This window comes from Argiope bruennichi, chromosome 10, assembly GCF_947563725.1.
Source record: "Argiope bruennichi chromosome 10, qqArgBrue1.1, whole genome shotgun sequence".
Taxonomy (NCBI): Eukaryota; Metazoa; Arthropoda; class Arachnida; order Araneae; family Araneidae; genus Argiope; species Argiope bruennichi.
In genome coordinates, this window is record NC_079160.1 from 100,050,529 (window position 1) to 100,070,104 (window position 19,576).

At 26.0% G+C, this 19,576-nt stretch overlaps 1 protein-coding gene across 1 annotated transcript; it reads right to left on the reverse strand.

Moving 5' to 3' along the window:
• Positions 1-1,292: 1,292 nt before the first annotated feature.
• Positions 1,293-19,350, reverse strand: LOC129988639 (protein Spindly-like). Its single transcript, XM_056096907.1, has 9 exons — positions 19,233-19,350; positions 18,991-19,140; positions 15,033-15,215; positions 12,845-13,021; positions 9,616-9,765; positions 8,379-8,588; positions 5,700-5,917; positions 3,342-3,529; positions 1,293-1,730 (listed from the first exon to the last, which is right to left on the reverse strand). Exons 1-9 carry the CDS (start codon positions 19,242-19,244, stop codon positions 1,402-1,404), a joined length of 1,617 nt encoding a protein of 538 aa, XP_055952882.1. The 5' UTR covers positions 19,245-19,350; the 3' UTR covers positions 1,293-1,401.
• Positions 19,351-19,576: the final 226 nt, after the last annotated feature.

Consider the following 19,576-nt stretch of genomic DNA (forward strand, 5'->3'; position numbering starts at 1 on the left):
TTGAATGCATTAAAGGTCGAACGCAACAAGTTTTAATGCCCATAAAAATTCAGCTTTAAATTATTGTTCTTGAATTAAAAGGTTCGAAATCGGTTTATTTTCGGACATTAAATCTGCCTTTTTAGAAATTGATATATCACCTTCATCTTCATTCCTTTAGATACAAAGTCTAATATTAATTATAACTTTTTTGAATTGGCACGCAATTTTATTTCCTTTTTTTTTTTTTTTTTGCCATGACTAATAAGTGTCTGTTCTCTCGTATTAATTAGGCTTATTTTCTTACAAAGCGAACAGAGCGCAGCCGATGGATTTTGCGGGACTTCTCGAACCCTATCAGCAAAATCAGGATTGATTTTTTTGTCCGTCCAATTCGTATTAAATAAGGATTTTGAGCAGCTCATTGTTTAAATATAATTCTCTAATCTACTCTGAATAAACTCGCAATTTCTCAAATGATAAACAAATCATTCCATGAACTCACGTGCCAGTGATTGAATACCACAGCGATACCCCGTAGATTAAATGTTGCTATTCTCGACAGAGAAATGTATTCTAAACTTTCACACACTAATAGAAGTCCCGCGCAAGCTTATTAGCTGCGATTCGAGAATATCATCAAAAAAGAACTGTCTTACAAATCGAAAATGGACTGGAAACTATACAGAAAAAAAGGGGGGGGGGAGAATAAAAAAGATGCGAGTTCTCGCATTACACAATCGCGAATGGTATATTGTTCCGTTTTTGAAGCGATGACTATGATCTTTTATTCTTGCAATCTTCAGAGATTGGTATTTTTTATATGGGAAAAAAAATAACCAAGAAACTCAAAATTCCTTGTATTATTACGGTTTTTATGAAAATTTTTAAATTTTTCTGCCTTTTCCCGGTTTTTTTTTAATCGGATTTTAAATTTCCTGGTTTGCCAAATTGTCCAGGTGGCATGGCAACCCAGCTAAAACAATGAAACATATTATTTTAAAATATATTCACAAATATTTTAATTTTTTTTTAATTCGAAACAAAAAATTTACAGGAATAAAGGGTTATAACTAAATAATAAATTAGTTATGTTAAAAAATTTTAAAATATATTAAATGGTTATAATTTCTTCTCTTTGTAATTTAAAAGTAAGGTAAAATCCTCCAAGGTTGTTAAGGAAAATGTTAAAATCTCAGTAAATTTTGAATTTAAAAAAAATTTAAATATAAAAAAAAACCTATTTGTGATTATAGTAAAATTAAATATCCTATATTTTTTGTTTTAGATTTTAAAGTGATGGACACAATAAAAAAGTATATTCTGATTTATTTAAAAGCAAACACAAAAAAATGTAAGACCTTTGATTATAACAAAGTTAAAATTACACAAATTAATATATATAATATTAAAATCTATAATTTATTGCTGCCTACATTCATCTCTTTTATTCTTGTGAACCAGAGGCCTGTTCTTTTCTCTGTAGATTGTAAGTTTATTTTCACTATTTTCTTTCCCCTTTTTGGAATGTTCTTCGGCAGGCTTATTCGATTCTTTTAAAGTGAGCTTGTCACTTGTTAATGAATTTTCATCAGATTTCTTTTCGACTTTTGTAGATTTTGTATCTTCTGATTCATTGTTTTCAGAGATGTTTGTTTTATTCGATTGCTGAAGAGCTGTTTCAGTGCTTTCAGAATTTGGAGGCTTGTACCAAGGCAAATATTCGATCTTCGGTTCTCGTTTAACAGGAGCTGCAATTCAGAAACATTTGTTTAGTTTTACAACTATGTTACAATTCATAATATATAAGGTGTTCTTTCTAATCATGGTCTAATAGCTAATTTTTAGATCGTTACAGGCAAGTGTATATACTTCCTGTTTGGAAAATGTTTTAAATGTCAAAGATTTTTGTTTCAGTCAATAATTATTATATTTAAAATTCTTATATAATCCTTCGGCGCAATTAGCTGTATTAAGTAAAATCAATTGGACACTAGCAATTTAAATTTTTTTTAAAAGTCCCATACTTTTGCAATTAGACTTTAAATAAAAATGCTGAACTTCATAAAATAATGTACTAGACACCGAGTTGCAAAATATTGTGATTAATTGAGGAATAAAAGATGTGAAATATTAAAAATATTGATAAAAAGTGTTTGAGATATTGAAAAAATTGTAGAATCATTCATTATATGACAGAAAATTAATTGATTACACAAATAATAAAATTTGATTTCAAAACACTGATATCCATGTGTTCACAGAAATGTATAATGTCTGGATTAGAACCCCCCCCCCCCTGAGTTATGGTTCATATATAACGCTATTTTAGATAATTTTAAATTATTTCAATGGTAGACATGAGGAAGATCTACCAATCAATAAACAGCACTATCATTAGATGGCCATTAGTAGGCTTGATATCATAAAATTCAAAATATCACAATTTGATCTGTTTTATTTGTAACTCTAAAACTTTTTTTTTTTTTTTTTGTTCAAATGTTAGAGAATTAAGAATATTTTAACTAAATATTGATTAAAAGGACTTGAGGAGCGTATAAAAATTCAGATATGTTTTTTTGTTTTTTTTCATCATTACACTATTAACATAAAATAATAATAATTTTTTTCCAACATTTGAATCCAGTCCTATGAATCAATATTTAGTTAAAATAATCCTAATTCACTAACATTTTAAACAAAAAAAAAAGTTCTAGACTATTACAAATAAAACTTATCAAATTGTGATATTTTGAATTTTATGATATCAAGCTTACTAATGACTTTTTTTAAAATTCTCATATGTCTGATAATGCTTATGTCTGATAGAATTGGAATTAAACATTGGACCCTAATTATTGTAGACACTCAATATACTATTATAATGCTTTTATTTTTGAAAAAAAAATATATGTTGACTAAGCTTGTGAATTATGAAAAAGAAAAATAGCTTCAAAGCTTAAACTTCAGTTATAATTTCAGCTTAAAACTTCATATGGTAAAATTGTTTAAGTGACATAAATAGACATGAACAGACATATGTTTTGAAACACTTTTTACCTTTTTAATTATGAAACAAAACAAATTGTTAGAATACAAATTTAACTTTTCATTAACCAAATACTTTTATGCATTAAATTGTACACATTCAGCACTCTTGGTATAAATAATGAAGCTGATATTTGAATTAATTAGCCTTTTTCTTAAAATTGTGAAATTCTAAAAATTGCCTGATTACTTAACCTGAACTATTGTTGCAAATTAGAAGATAGTTTCCTGCCTAATTCAATCTCTTACTCATTTCTGAACATGAATATAAAATAAAAAAAAATGTTTTTAAAAAAAATTAGAAATTACAATACCTTTATCATCTGGTTTTACTGTCAACTCTTTGATTTGTTGCTTCAATTTCATATTTTCCAGTTTCATTGCATCTAGATTCTCTTGAGTGGCATACAAGCAGCGTCTTGTACTAGTCAGTGAATCATTGGCAGAGATGTTTTGTAAGCGAAGAGTCATCATATCATTTTCGAGACTTTTAATTTTATCCCTGAAATGAAAAAGAAAAATGTATGAGATTAGAAAACACCACAATTCCATTTTACTCACAACTTCATACTACTACTATGATAACAAAACAAACTTGCCTTCGTCCTCCTCTATTTCCAAAAAAAGTATATATCACCATTATATTAAAAAAAATTCAAGCAGTGAAACAGTAGAATTTCCTAATGGATAAATACTATCAACTTATAAACAATAACTCTCTAATTTAGTCAATTAGCCTTTATCACTACTAAAGGCTAATTTGTAGAAATCAAAATGTCTACCCACTATCATTTTTAACATTTTTTTTTATGAGCAAGGAATGTGAAGTTACTAAAAATTAATAGTTGCAAAGAAAAAAATGAAGTGAATGAACAGAATTGCACAATAAAAGTGAAATGCATTCATTATAATTAAAAAACAAATTTCTGAAATTACTATTAGCTAATATTTACATGATGAAATTTATTAATATTTTTTCAATATTAATTTTTTAAAAACTTCCATTTCCAAAGGAATCAGGAATTAAAAAAATAAATAAATAATGTAGAAAATAATAAATAAATTATACAGATGTGTAATTTCATGTCAAAAACGCAGATCTGCAGAATAGAACAATTCATCACAGGTGACACATATTTATACCTTTTTTAAAATCTTCATTAATAATACCTATCAATAATCTGCTTATAATAACCTGTACACTTTTCATATTGAAAATAATTCTCAAGTTTAAAACAGCTCATTTTTTTAACACTATTTTTACTAGAAGCACTTCAAAAGATCATATTTTATTTATGTATAAAATTGATGAATTAACATAAAACAATAAAACCAAACAGTTATCCATTTTCATATTAAATGTGAATGCTATGATCAAACTTTTTTCGAGGTATTTACCTCTCAACAGCTGATTTTTTTTTTTTTTTTTTTTTTCAAAATGAGATCTCAAGATTTATTTTCATAAATCTCTACTAATAATAAAGGAGAACATGTGTCAGACTATTTGGCTTAAAAGTTACTAAATTTGGTACACAAAAACTTAGGATGCTGAGAATGAGTACCTTGGAGTGATTTTTAAATATTTTGATTAATTAGAAAATTAAGCATGACTTTCGACAATTTTTTACAACTTTGAAAAATATTATTGTGCAAAAGGAATTTTTTCAGAATTGAAAAATATAAAATGTGTCTTTTTGATGATAAATTTAATTATCATACAATTTTTTTCTTAATTTTGATAAAATATTCTTAGCATAATAACTTTCAACATTATTTTTTATTGATTCAATGATATTCAAATTATTTTCCTTGCTCCATCAAATATTTAACTACAAATTTCCTTTCATTATTGAAAACTAAGGCAGAAACATTTTGTTCATTACTATCCCCAAAAAGTGCTAAAATTAAAAAAAAAGAGAGAGATTATGAGGATATTTACATTTTTAATGAAACTATGACATCACAAGACTCAATTCCATCCAGAAGATTGATGTTTTCAAAAAGCTTTAAATTTATCAAGAAAATATGATTTTATCTATCCTAATTTGATGCTTAAAATTCTTTTTGAAAAAGCATGAACATGAAGTTATATATATGTAATTTAAATGAATTTAAACTCTTCAAATATTTATAACAAATCAACTGGTTGCCAAAGAGAAATAGTATCTTATAAATGCCATACTATATTATATATATATATATATATATATATATATATATATATATATATATATATATATATATATATATATATATATATATAAAGAGAGAGAGAGTGAGAGAGATGATGATGATGATGATACGAAGCCAGCCTTCTGAACTTTTAGTTAACTTATTTGCAGTTTAAGAAAAAACAATATTCAGCTGAACCATTTGAAGAATGATTCTAAAATAGTCATAATCATCATTTTTAATGATAATAAACCTTACTCAGCTCAACCTACTTAAGCATGATTCTAAGACAAATGTACAAAGATATAATTCCTAATGATAATAAACATTATTCCACTGAATCGTTTGAAGCATGATTCAAAGATAAATGTTCAAAGTCATCATTCCTAATGATAACAAACAATATTTGACTCAACCTTTTGTAGCATGACTCTAAAATAGTCATAATCATTATTCTGAAATGATACCACCATTCTTAATGATAATAAACATTACTCAACTCAGCCTTTTGAAGCATGACTCTAAGATAGTCATAATCATCATTTTTAAATGATGTCAGGTCATTCTTAACCTGCTGCTGTTGTTTCAAGCATTGGTTAAGCCTTGTAGTGAGAGTGTCGATTTCTCTTTTGGCATCTCCAAGCTGATCTTCCAATCTATTGATATATGCATCCTGGTAATGACGACTCGTCATGCTCAGCAAGATAGCAATTTGTCCCTGAAAAAAAATAATGTTTATTTTAAGACAAACTATTTGACAATATTTCTAAATTTAAATTAACAGTTAAGCTCTATTTAAACTCTCTGTTGCTTTATTTTACTTTTGGTCCTTTTAATTTTACATCAAAACAAAATAACTTGTTTCACATGATATTAGTTATATTTTTTGATTAAAATTAAATTTTGTCCACTAAATATATTTTGTTCACAGCAGAACATGCTCACAATTTGTTAAAATCATTATAATTAACAAAAAAAAAAGCCACAGAAACTCAATTTTCATCAGCAAGATAAATGAAAAATAATAAAATTTAATTATGTTGTTAAGAATGAGATAGTGACAACAAAACATCAATACAAAAAATTCATTCCAGAGGTTTTTCAAAAGAAATTATTTTATTCTTTATTCATCTTAAATAAACAATTCAAAGTTTAGATTTAAAAAAACTTCAATAGTTGTCTACAAAACATTTAAAATATACAATCTGACATAAAAAGATTATTAAGCACTGAAATATCAATATAAAACTAAAAATATAAAAGAGATATGTTATATTTATCCGAAAAATAAAACAGTCTAAATTGGGTAGTAAAATAACTTTTTAATTGCTAATACAATAATATTTACCAGTTTTCTTTTTATCAAAATGAACAATTTAGAAATATTGAAACAAATACTCTTATATTCATTGCTGACATCTCTTCGATCTATATTTGTTTTTATGAAAGAAAAATTCTTCTAATTACAAAGTCACAAAATTAACATTCAACAAGATGATACCAAGCATTAAGTTGTTTCTGTCATAAGCTAATTCAAAAACAAAATTAAATCAACATATATACAGAAATAAAATTAGAAATAAAGTGTAAGAATGAGAACAAGAATAAGCAAGTTCACCTTTTGGAGGCACAGATTAAACAGTATTAGTTATTTGCTCGGTTTTAAGTAAACTTGCACCCTTCCCTCCCAAATATTTCCAACTATGCAGTGAAATAAAGGAAACCAGCGGTATTGGTCTTCCCAAAATTTTCTTACATACTCTCTCACAAACTTGTCAACAAGGGAAAGTTTTACATGGCATTGGTATGCAATAGTAACGAAATATTATTAACTTTTGGCATGAAATTAGCATTTTTACCAAATGTATCGTCTCATCCTTAACAAGTTATTTTGCAATTAATCCCTGATGTACCGTTAATAGTATCTGAAAATAGAATTTGTGTTTTAAATCATTTTTCTCGCCAAAAACAAAAATTTGACATAGAACTGCATTTGTGGTCAAAAATCCCATACCAAATTTGATATTGCATTTTTGAGTTATCACGTTTATATTTTCTTGAAAGTACAGACTGAAATACAATAAACCCGTAATTAGATTTAACTCAAAATTTGATAGATAACTATACAATAGATGTTAAATCTGTGAACTGAATCTTATCTGTCAAGCTTTCTTCATTTTGTAGTTATTGTGTTACTTGTATTTGAACAGAGAGACAGACAGGCTTCCTCTGAACAGATTTTACTCAAAATTTGAAAGAAATCTGGAAATTTGGTGTAAAGACTGTATATCAAATTTCAACCATTTAGCTTAAAGAGTTTTTGAATTATATTTATCACAGACAGACATATGTACATTTTCCAAAAATGTGATTTTCGAACTTATGGAGGTCTAAAACATGAAGATTAGTCAAAATCTCAAGTTCGAATTTTTTGACGATTATTATACTTTATACTAGGTATCTGAGAAAGTAAAAAAGAATTGCCATCTTATAAAATAAATAATGCAAACAAGAAATTCCTGTGATATATTTATGTATGTATAATTTTTGAAACGAGACCAGACATTTTTCTTGGTCTGTTTTAAATGCAATTCGTCAGCAGTGAAGCTTTTATTTTTTCTATTAACAATGTGAAAAATAAAATTGAATTTAAAAAAATAAATGAAATCAAGGTTACAATAACTAGAATCCAATATTAGGCATGTAAAAAAAAACTCATATGCATTAATTTCCTCAGATTTGGTCCAAACCGTTTTTTAAATAATCTAAGGATTTCAAGCTAAAAAAAAAATTAGCATTTTTACCTTTTTAACAATTTTGTGCCCTCTGTAATGGTGCCCAGGTTAACTTTTCTGCCCAATCTTCCCAAATTATACCACAAAATTTAAAAAAAAAAAAAAAAAAAAAAAAAAAAATAGACTTCATTCTAGTGCAGGATCACCTAGTAACTTATCTCATCAAACAAAGATTTCAGAAAGTTATCATAACAGTTTGCAGAATGGCATTCTAAGCTCCTTTTTAAAAATAGCCTTTCAAAATGCATGCTTTTGTCATGCTAGGCTACTAAGAGCATTTAGAAGTATCAGCATTTGTTTACATTTTTAAAAAAATCAAGGCATACAAATGATTTATAAAAATAAAACTAATGATGATGAAATTTCATTAAAAAAAAATAGTACCTTGCATCGTGAGAGTTCATGCTTATTATCTTCATAGTTTTTCAGTATACTTTCATATCTGTTAGCAAGTAATTTATATTCTTTCTCAACAAGTTTTCTTCGATCATCAAGTTCTCCAAACACAGAATTTCCTCGACGAGTAACATCAACTTGTTCCAGTTTAAGTATCTCTATTTCTCCTTGAAGATCAGATGCAACATCCCTTGCTTTCTGTACAAGAAAAGTTTGAAAAATAAATAGATTGAACCAACATCTACAAAAAATAACTGTTCCTAGATTAAGTTTTTTTAAATGTTTTTATGTTGAATTATAAAAATAAACACTTCTTTGTTTAATTCTCATTGAAAATTAAGGTATTCATAAAATTAATGAAATTAAAAATTTAATTTAAGTAAAATTTTGAATAATTGTTTATTTAATTAAATGTCTGGAATGCAATAGTGAATGAATAAATAAAAAAATCAAGTATATCTTAATCTGATAAAGCTACAATAATTTTGAATTAAAAAAATTATAATACAAGATTATCACATATAATTCTAATACAAGATTAATGATGAAATATATTTATAAAATTACTTTAAAAATAGCTAAATAATAAAAAAAGAAGCAGAATATTGTTAATAGAAGTATAAATAATAAAAAAACAGCAGTAATAAATATAAATAACGAAAAATGCATTAAAATGTGAATTGTTGTGATATGTAATAATTAATAAATGATCTTAATTAAGTGTGTGTGTGTGTTATTTATTAATATGGTGAGAGAGAAAAAAAAGACAGAAAACCAAATAGATGATAATTCTAGAAAGAATTTATCAATATATTTCTCAAATACCTTTTATAGAAATACGGATATTGATTTAAAAAACATTTTGCACTTTTTAAGATAAACTAAAGTAACTTGAAATGTTTCTTAAATGTAAATAACAATATATGGAAGCATATTAAATTAAATGTATTCCAGTAGAACCATAATGAAACTGTTAAAATAACTTTTAATTTAAACTGAAATTTGTAGTAGGATAGCAGTTTTATTGATTTTATGTTTAACTTCTGCATCGGCAAAAAAAATAGATAATGCTTTATTGTTACAATCTAATTATTAACAGAAATAAAACCACAAATGTTTGATATCAAAGAATCTTTTGTTTTTCAAGTGTATATAGGATGTAATCTCAAAAACAATTTTTCTTGATAGTATTTTTTTATGTATGTATTAAGCATATAATTCATACCTGTATTTCCACAGAATATGATTTTAGTTCCTTATCTCTCTCAGCAACATCTTCCTCAAGTTTTGCAACCAATGCTGATAATCGATTCTCTTCTAATTTACTCTGCTCTAGTTCATACTGGAGATGTGACATAGTTTCTTGCAATTGCATCTATAAAAAGTAATAGAATTGCAAATAACAATCAATAAAAGAATATACATGAAAAATTATTCTAAGGATTCATTAGAATAATTTTAGTATTTAAATCATAAGATATTATTTCTAATCTAAACAATGTAATTCAGGCATGTTTCTGCTCCATCCACATGTAATGTTCTCAGAGATTTCCATAAAAATGGGGTATGCAAGTCTGCAATCAGAATATTTATGTTCTTATCACCATTGCTTTTTTTTTTTTTTAGATATAATATCAAGTAAAATAAGACCATTATATCTACCTTCTTTGGGCTTATAATTCGAATATATAGAAAGAAAGAATTGTGCACATTTCAAATTTGATTACAATTATAGTGATGAAGTGCATATAAAAGAAAAACAAAAGAACTATTGAAAATAAAAGTTTAAATGCTTCTTTCTAGCTATATTTCATATACATTTAAGTAATAAAAAAGGAATTTTGATAGTTATTCAAGATTCTGGAATATAATGAAAGGCAGAGAGTGATCAAAATTGATATGGAAAATTGCTTGCTAAAATTTTAAACTCTAAATGCCACATAGCTTTCAATAAAATAAAATAATTTTAATAATAAAGAAATAACCCATGTGACTAGTTACCCAAAACTTTCTAGAATTCTTTCTCTGGAATAATAATACAGCAATTATTCAAGACAGCATCTTGCTTAGCATTGGCATACAATAACTATGAAATAGTAAGCTTTGGCATGAGTTTAACCTTTTTACTGAATCGCGATATGTGGTCCTGGTGAATTTTGTTTTGGGAATTAGTCCCTGGCATGAAATTAATAGTATGCGAAAACTGAAATTGTGCTTTACCTATGTTTTTTCCAAAATGAAACAAAATTTGTCACAAAACTACCATTGTAGGCACAAACACCCACAGCAAATTTGATATATTTAAGTCACTGCATTTTTGAATAATCATATTTACATGTTTCTGAAAGTATAGAGCAATAGACAGATTTGGTTCAAACTTTGGCTGGTGTCTATACTACAGATATTAAATATGTTTACTGAATATTATCTATCTAGCTCTCTTCATTTTATTGTTAAATATCGACAGCCAGATAGATGGACAGACTTCCTCAGAACAGATTTTGCTTAAAATTTGATAGAACTCTAAAAATTTGGCATAAATGTTGTATTCCAAATTTGATCCCTCTAATTAAAATCGTCTTTTAGTTATCTTGGCCACAGAGAGAAATGCAATATTTGTATTTTGTATTTGAGAAAGTAAAAAAGCTTCAGATAAATAATTTAAAAATAGAAATTGAATTGGAAAGCAGAAAAAAAAATTTCAAATAAATAAAAATTAATATTGCCTGCTGATTGAAGTTATTCCCTGAATCTTTTTAAAATATTAATATTTTAAATCTGCCTAACATCATACTGAATCTGTATCCAATGCCGAATTTGAACTGATTTCTTTATATATATATATATATATATATATATATAGATTCAAAAGATTCTTCAGAATTTCCAGGCAAAACTGCTCTTCAAAATATCTTGAAGATAGTGTGTTATTCATTTTTTAAAGAATCTAGAATATGATTTAAGTATATGGTACTTAATGTAAACTAACAATAATTTATTGTTATGATTATTCAAAGAGATGTTTGAAGATTTAAAACTCTTCGCAAAAGATAGTTCAATAGTTTTGTTTGTAAAATTAATTTTCTCTTTGAATTACATAAGGCCATGTTATCTTGGGTCATAATTGAATAAAGAAAATGGCACTAAATCAAAGCAAATTGCTTTATAATTTCAACATTATGCCAATATGAAAGCAATTGATTGCCACAAAATTTAGCAAGCAAAGGGAGCATATATACATTAGTTTTTCCATGCAATAGCACCTCAAGTGTGCAAATTTTCAATCTCAAAAGCAAGCTCCAACCCAATGCTACAGTCACCAATGGGAAATATTCATATAAAATAGCATTTCATTCCATATTAAAAAAAAAAAAAAGAAAAAAAAATTTCTGCTAACTTGAATGATTGGAGCATTCATGAATTAAAATTCTATTTCATGTATTTTTTTTGGTTTTAGCAAGGCTTTTAATGAAACCAACTCTGTTTTCTTTTCAATGACTATAATACTTTTGAGATACTTAGTATAAATTCAATTGATAAATAATAATAAAAAAAATTGGACAAACACTTTAATTACATTCAAACTTAAAATTCATCATCATTAAAATTATAAATCAAATATCACTATTAAAATTTGTTTATCATGATTCAAAATACAAACAAAAGTAAATAAGATGTTTTTTCTATAAGCATAAATAAGAATTAATTTGTATAAATGAGAATATAGGATCATATAGAAACTTTAAAATAATGTCAATAACAATGCAGAAAAAATGTATCGTCTGCATAAAATATTAGATTTTACATTAGAGATACAATTGATATTTCAAATGTCATTACAATAGAATTTGGTTAATTCAACAATTTCAGTTGCAACTTTTCCTCTGCTCTTCGGAATATCTGACTAATATAATGCTAAAATAATGTTTGCAATTTAAAGGCAAACCTAAAAACTTTCAAAAATTCTTTTTTTATTTCTCAATTGTCCCTGTTAGATAAATACATTTATATCTTGTCTTCTTAAAGAACATGAGCAAACAATTTTTAAATGTCATAGCTTATTCAAACAACAGTTGTACAATGTATGTATTATAGTAATGTTTAAACGATGTAACAATAATTCAAAAAATTAATACTTAACTGAAATTAAAATTAACTGAAATATTATTTATATAGAGCATTTTGCGATTTTGATGCAAAATATTCAAAGCCCATTTTATTGTTTATTAAAATTGTTTTTTGTAATATACAATTTATCACAAAATTTAATTTTTTATAAGAATAAAGTTTTTATACTAATGTGTGGAAAAAATAGTAAACTTGGTGCAGAACCATATCATAAATTTGAATTTAAATCAGACTGATCACAAAAAAACTAAATCACAAACACAAAAATTTTACACTATCAATAAACCATATAGAAAATTTTTAAATATCAATTAAACTTAACTCACATTCATCATTTTATAATAATCAAGATCAAAACCTTCATCCTTGGCAGTTTCCATAATACTCAGATTAACAGAGAGCTCAGCTCTGCTTTGAAGGCTAAGTTCTTGAAGGGCAATTTTTTTCTTCAGAGATTGATTTTCACTTTTTACTTCCTCAACAGTTTTCTCCAAATCCTGTTTCTACAAGACAGAAAAAAATATTTATGCAAACTCAGATGCAAATCATAGTAAACATTTGTAGATAATTGTTTAAACACACATTTCAGTGACATGCTATTTATATGTTATTATTAGTGTTTATTTATTTATGGTAAAGTTTTCTTGAAACACATGTTGGTTACTGCAAAACCAGTATTATCAGAAATTAGCTATTGACAAAATGTTAAGTGCTATAAAATTTTAAAATGAAAAATTTTGACATAGTCTAATGATTTCGTCAAAAATTAAACAAGTCTTGAAATCAATGAAATTCTTAAAGATAGAGAAAAACCAAATTTGAAAAGAAAAATAATGCTTCTTGAAATTTTCAATTGTCTTTCTTAAAATCAATCTTAAAAGAAATGGAGTAAAATACATGGAAATAAATGAAATTGCTTAAGGTTTCAAACAAAAAAAGAATCTACTTTTATGTTTCTTTGCATCATAATTGGACTAATGTTAATTGGACATAATTGGACTAAATGTTAATAAATTATTTAGAAGTTATAGAATGATTGTTACACTATTTAAAGAAACGCATGTGCTGGTGTTATTACAAAGAGGATAACAAATTTAAATTTATATCATGTGGATGAAGTATATAAGTTAAATAACATGGAGTAACAAGAAAATAAAGAAAACTCCTCTTAGGTACCAAGTATAGATATTATTGCCCAATGCAAATATTTTGTAACAATATACTTTCCATTGGCAAGGCCCAAATCATCACTAAGTGAGAAATATGTTAAAATCACTCTAAACATTGTATTTACATTTATATTATAAATTGTCTAAAAGATCTTTCTAAAATTACACATAATTATTGAACTAGCTCTACAATAATTCGTAAACTAAATCATAAATTTTTGGTATGTGTTAAAGGTTAATCAATACTTATTAATTAATGGTGAAAGGGCCAAAACTTGCTGAATATAGTACCAAAACCACATTTGCAGCAACCCTATAAACACGCTTCTAACTTGCGAGAAGAAAACCTGCTTCTATTTATGCTGTTTATATAAAGTTTACAGGAAGAAAATCATATTTTCACTAAGGAAATTATCACCAACGAATTGCCTATTATTCACCATTAAATAATAAGTAACAGTTTTATTAACATAAGTCTTTAAAACTTCTGAAAAATTAATTATATTGATTCATTTACTTCAAACTGTGAGAAACTATCTTTAAAATTGAAAATTGCCTATTTCAACACATAATAAAATTTTGTAAATTAAAGGTCAAATGGGAATAAGATTAATAAGAACAATTTTAAAACAGTATGCAAATAAATATGAATTAGCTGGTTGTTCAGAACTAGAGAACTGAAAGAGTTGGCTTAGCAGATAAAAAAGTTAAGTACAGTAAATCTATTCATTCACATGTCAGGAAAATGTCTTAACTTTATTAAATTTCCCTTATTAATTCTTATTCTAGCAATTTGTAAACTATCTTAACTTTGTCTAAAATATGTCACATTTCTGATATTAGAAAATGTTACTTTATTAGCTTTAAAAAAAATCCTTGAATATATATAGTAAAATAATTATCATGATACTTATAAAACAGTGTTCCCTAAGTGATACAATCTGTTATAAATTTAATTTTTTTTTTTTGTTTCAATCCTAGACTTTATTGAAAGAAATATAGATTTCAAGCACAATAATATTACAAAGAATACAAACAAACAAAAGTATGCAAAATTAGCCTATAGCATGCATTTAAATAAAAATTAGAATCTCATTTGTTAGCTCAGAGATGCCTTATCATTTTACGTTACTTAAAGGTTAAGACATAACAATATTGGATAACAATACAAAATGTGATGATAGCAATTAAATTTGTTAAAATTATTTTCATGAAATTTTTAAGTATTTGGAAGACAAAAATCTGTTGTATGTAAGAGAACTTTATTAATTATTCATGTTTCCTTAATAATTCAAAAAAAAATTATAAAAAAGGCATTTATAAACAGAGAATTTATGTCACTTACTTCATTTATTAGATTAGTGATAGTTTGTTTTTGTTGAATACTTTCTTTCTGCAAGGCTTGAAATTTTATGATCAGTTTGTCATAGTCTTCACGTTGAAGTGTCAATTCACTTAATTGTGTGTGGACAGTTTGAACTTGTGTCTCCAAATCAAGTTTTAAAGAATATTTATCTTGCTTCAAAGACTAAAAACAGAAAGTAACGCAACATCAAATACCAAATTTTTCCATTATCATTCACAAAAAATTCTAACTTATCGACTGTATATTGTTCACAATCCTAATTCTTTTAAGGGTAGTACAAGTGTTGTAAAGGCAAAATTTTTACCTTTACAAAGAAACTTTTAATATTACAGTGCCTATAAATAATTCAAATTTCCTCATTTGTATTCATCTAATCATTAAAAGTTTTATTTCTGCATCAAATTAAATTGCTCAAAGTTGACAGATAGTTGGATTGCTAAATGGGGGGAGGGGGAAAGAAAAGTAGGTTGAAGACACTTACTGTTCTTGATTACTTGAATTACTTTATTTTTTTTTTATTACTTGAAAAGCAACAATATTTTTTTTCTTTCTCTAATTTAAAGAGAGAGATGATTTTCTGCTTTTTCATTAAAATATTAATTATAAGTTGTTGTTGTTTTAATTTCTTTTTCCCATTAACTTTTAAATGTTAATAAAGTATAAGTTGCTCCTCATATTATCATTGAATATTTAAATTTACACAAATTGCTGCTTAAATATTTAAAAGGTTGTAAACTTTTTTTTTTTCTAACTTGAAGGAAAATGTTCATTTCTGCCTTTTCATCAAAATGTCCATTACAAGTTGTTAATTTAATAAGTAAATAAAGCATTAAGTAAATAAAGCATCAAACTGTTCCTGATATTATCATTGAATATTTAAATTTGCTTTTCAGTGAAGCATATTCTTATATTATCACTGTAATTCACAAACGTTTAAATGCTACAAAAGCTTCGTTGCAATTAAATATAAGATAATTAATAAAGTATTCTCTCTCTCTCTCTACATATTGATTTCAAACTAACAAATAAAATTAGAATCAAGTAAATGAATTAATACATAAGTTTATAAAATTTTCTTTTTTAATTTTACAGGTAAGATAGTCAAATTTCATTTTAAAAAGTAAGCACTGCAAGGGGAAAATATAAGAACCAACATTAACATAGAATTTTGGGTTATAGAATTAAGATAAAATCAACTAAATTAAGTAGTAACTAAGTAAGTACCCAATTTTATAAAATAAAAACATAATATATAACCAGTAATAGTTTAATATTTTTCAACAAAAATGAAAGTAAATTATTCAAAAGGTTTTTACATATTTTATTTGAAAAAATATTATTAAAGCTCTTTTATTGCATATCTATAATTATTTTATTATACTTTAGTTGCTAATATTTAAAAAAAAAAAATCATTATAATGCTACTTCATCAACATTAAAATTTTATAAAATAGAAGGTTACGAACATAGGTAAACAAAACTTCAATATAAAAAAAAGATGAGAATTTGAATAAATATGTTAGTAAAAATTTATTTATTTTTAGAAACCTTTTTCCAATTGTTTTTTAATTTGCTTGCTTTTCCCAACTCGTTAGACTTTGTTAGCTTTGTAGTTAGCCTCTAACTTCACAAAAACATTCTGTGTTTAACTTTTCCTTTTTTTAACTTTTACTTTTGCATTTGAAGTTAATGTGTTCACTTGCACTCCCACAGCCGGGGGGGGTTAACCTTCCTATAAATGGTTTTCATTCAAGCTAAGAATGAATAGAAATCTGCAAACTGGTGATAAGATAACACACCAAATTTCATTTATTTAATTTGCAGCATTTTTGAGCATTTTTAATTTGCAACACCATATTCACAGACAGATATACATAATTTCAAAACTTTGTTTTTTGGAAGTCTGAATCATGAAAATTGAACTTGAAAGTTTGTCTCAATTTTTCAACAATTACAATTCTTTCTTTTTTTAACACTCCATATATAAGAAAGTAAAAAGGAATTTTATTAGTATTCTTTTTTAGATGTTATGGAAAAGAGAAAAAAATTACATATAAATAACTTTAAAGCCGCAAGTGCCTTTTGCTTTAATTTCTATTTATTTTTGGCACGTTTGAGCCATTAAGTGTCTGCACTTTTGAAAGCTCACAGTGAATTAAATATACAATTTTACGACAAAAAGGAATTTTTTTGCAGTAAAAATATTTACACAAATTATAATTGGCGACTTACTAAATGATTTTGAATAATAATACAAAATAATGATAACAACCCAAGTAAAGCACACAACAATGAGCTGCAGTCATTCCTAAAACTACATGATTTTACATAAAAACATACAATTTTTACAAAAAACAAATTATATTAATAATATTTTTTCCATATCTAAACAAACAAAAGGAGGTGAAAGAAGAATTAAGTAAATAAAATATACTTCCCCATATTATCAGTATTTTCCATAAACTGAAATAAAACCATTTAATAAACTTTTAGATTCATTAAGACCTACTGAGAGATAAAAGACCTGACGCAGGAAAGAAAAGGCAAATTAAGCATATTTTTTTAATGTGATGAAATTGCCCCCCCCCCTCACAGACACTCTCTTTAGAAAGAAAAATAAAGAAAAAAATAATAAACACTCTTAAGGGCCTAGTATAAGAAATGATTTTTAAAAGTTTTAAAAGACTTTTAATGACATTATGTGTTGAAGTGTAGTTTAGTGGGCCTCTGAGTTTGTCGCCAATATGATAACCAAACAAAACGTTTTTATAGTAACCCTAATGGTGTTTTGTTTTCTACTTTTTACAGTGGTTGAATTGTGCATGAACTACAGCTATTTTATAAAAAATGTTACATTGAAAATAATAAAAAATATCAATTAAAGATTTTAATTTAGTTTTGTAATAATAAAAAATAATTTGCATAATTAAAAGATTTTTTATTGCTAATAAGACACTGTAATGTTATTTTTAATGTGAATACGAAAAAAATTATTTATTCTTCCACATTAATGCATTTCAGAAATTGTCTGAATGATTAATTTAAGAAATCGTCTGCAATGGAATTAATTGCACTTTTCCTAATTCTTTTTCTGGTCTGATGGTTTCCTTGATAATCTGTTATGTTTGCTAATTGTTCAAGAATGAATGCCTGGTGAATGGGATGGCAGGAAATATTTTGAACCAACAGAATGGATGAAGGCTGAGTGGAATATATATATATTACGAATTGATGAAGTTGGGAAAAGGATGCTTCTTTGAAATTTTGTATGGAAAATGGTTTAATCGCTTCTTTCTTTTCTTTTGATTATGTACTGTTCCTGTTATCCACATGGTCCTTATGTTCAATGAGCTAGCAAAGCTACTAGAGTCCCGCTCCTAATTAAACTGTAGGATGTTTTCTTTTAAGTTAAAAAATTCCCGGTCCCTTCTTCAGATGCCGAACGCTTCACATGCTCTAAATTTGACCCTCTTCACAATAGACCGGCGCAGCTGGTTTGAAAAACTTTTTTATTTCAAAATTGTTAAGATAAGCAGTGATCCAAAAAAAAAAAAAAATCTCAGATAAAACAATGCTTATCAGTAAAGATCATAATTTTAATGCTGAGAGTGGCAACCGTAATTGTTTTGCAGAAGTGTTTGTTTATTTTATCCGCCGTCTTTATTGCAGACTTCGCATCCTTGGCGCAGCAAGGGGCACACTAAATACCATTTTACCGATGTTATGCATCCTGTTTCATCTTATATCAAAATATAACAAATTATTATATTATTAATGAAGAGATTATTTTAAAAGTATTACGGAATAATAATATAAAAATTCTGAAAAGTTTCAATAAAAAATGAATACACAAACAATTTTTAAAAAAAGATCAAAATCAGTAAAGTTAAAATGACAAGTCAATCAAAATTAATATTTTATGTCAAACAAACCTCACCTCATTTTCAGAAAGTAATTCTTCAATTTTTTCCGTTAATTTATCTTTGTCTTCAAGAAGTTGCTTTCCGAATAGAGCAGCTTTTTCAATATCGGAGTCTCTTTCCCGTATAATTTCTTTCAGACGAATGATAATCGATTCATGATCATCCTAGAATAATAATGAAAAGAGGATTACATAGCACGAAATTGTTTAAAATATACAATCGATAGCTAAATACTCTCTAATAGTAAATTAATTACCCTTGAATTCATTTTCAGATGATGATTGAAGTAAATCGAAATTATAGAAATTCAAATTCCCGCGAGACGTTATTAGTGTTTACAAATCACAAAAACAAAATTAAAACTAAAAAAAAAAAAATGAAAAGAGCGGTTACAGCTAATTAGTTCGCAATAGTATAGAATATATTCTGATAAAAAGTCACAATGAAAATTAAATATTTTCTATTTTTGTTGCAGTTTTACAATTTGTAAAAAAACAATTTGCATGGAAATGGAAAACGCCTCTTAAAAAAAAACATTCAAAGATAAAATTTTTACCTTGCTCATTAGAAGTAAAACCAGCAGAGAATTTCAAATAAATA

Coding starts and splice junctions, on each gene's coding strand:
- LOC129988639 (XM_056096907.1), bottom strand. Junction 3,530..5,699: donor GTCATGCTTCAAAAGGCTGA/GTTGAGTAATGT, acceptor TTTTCATTTCAG/GGATAAAATTAAAAGTCTCG. Junction 1,731..3,341: donor AGTAAAACCAGATGATAAAG/GTATTGTAATTT, acceptor TCTGAATTGCAG/CTCCTGTTAAACGAGAACCG.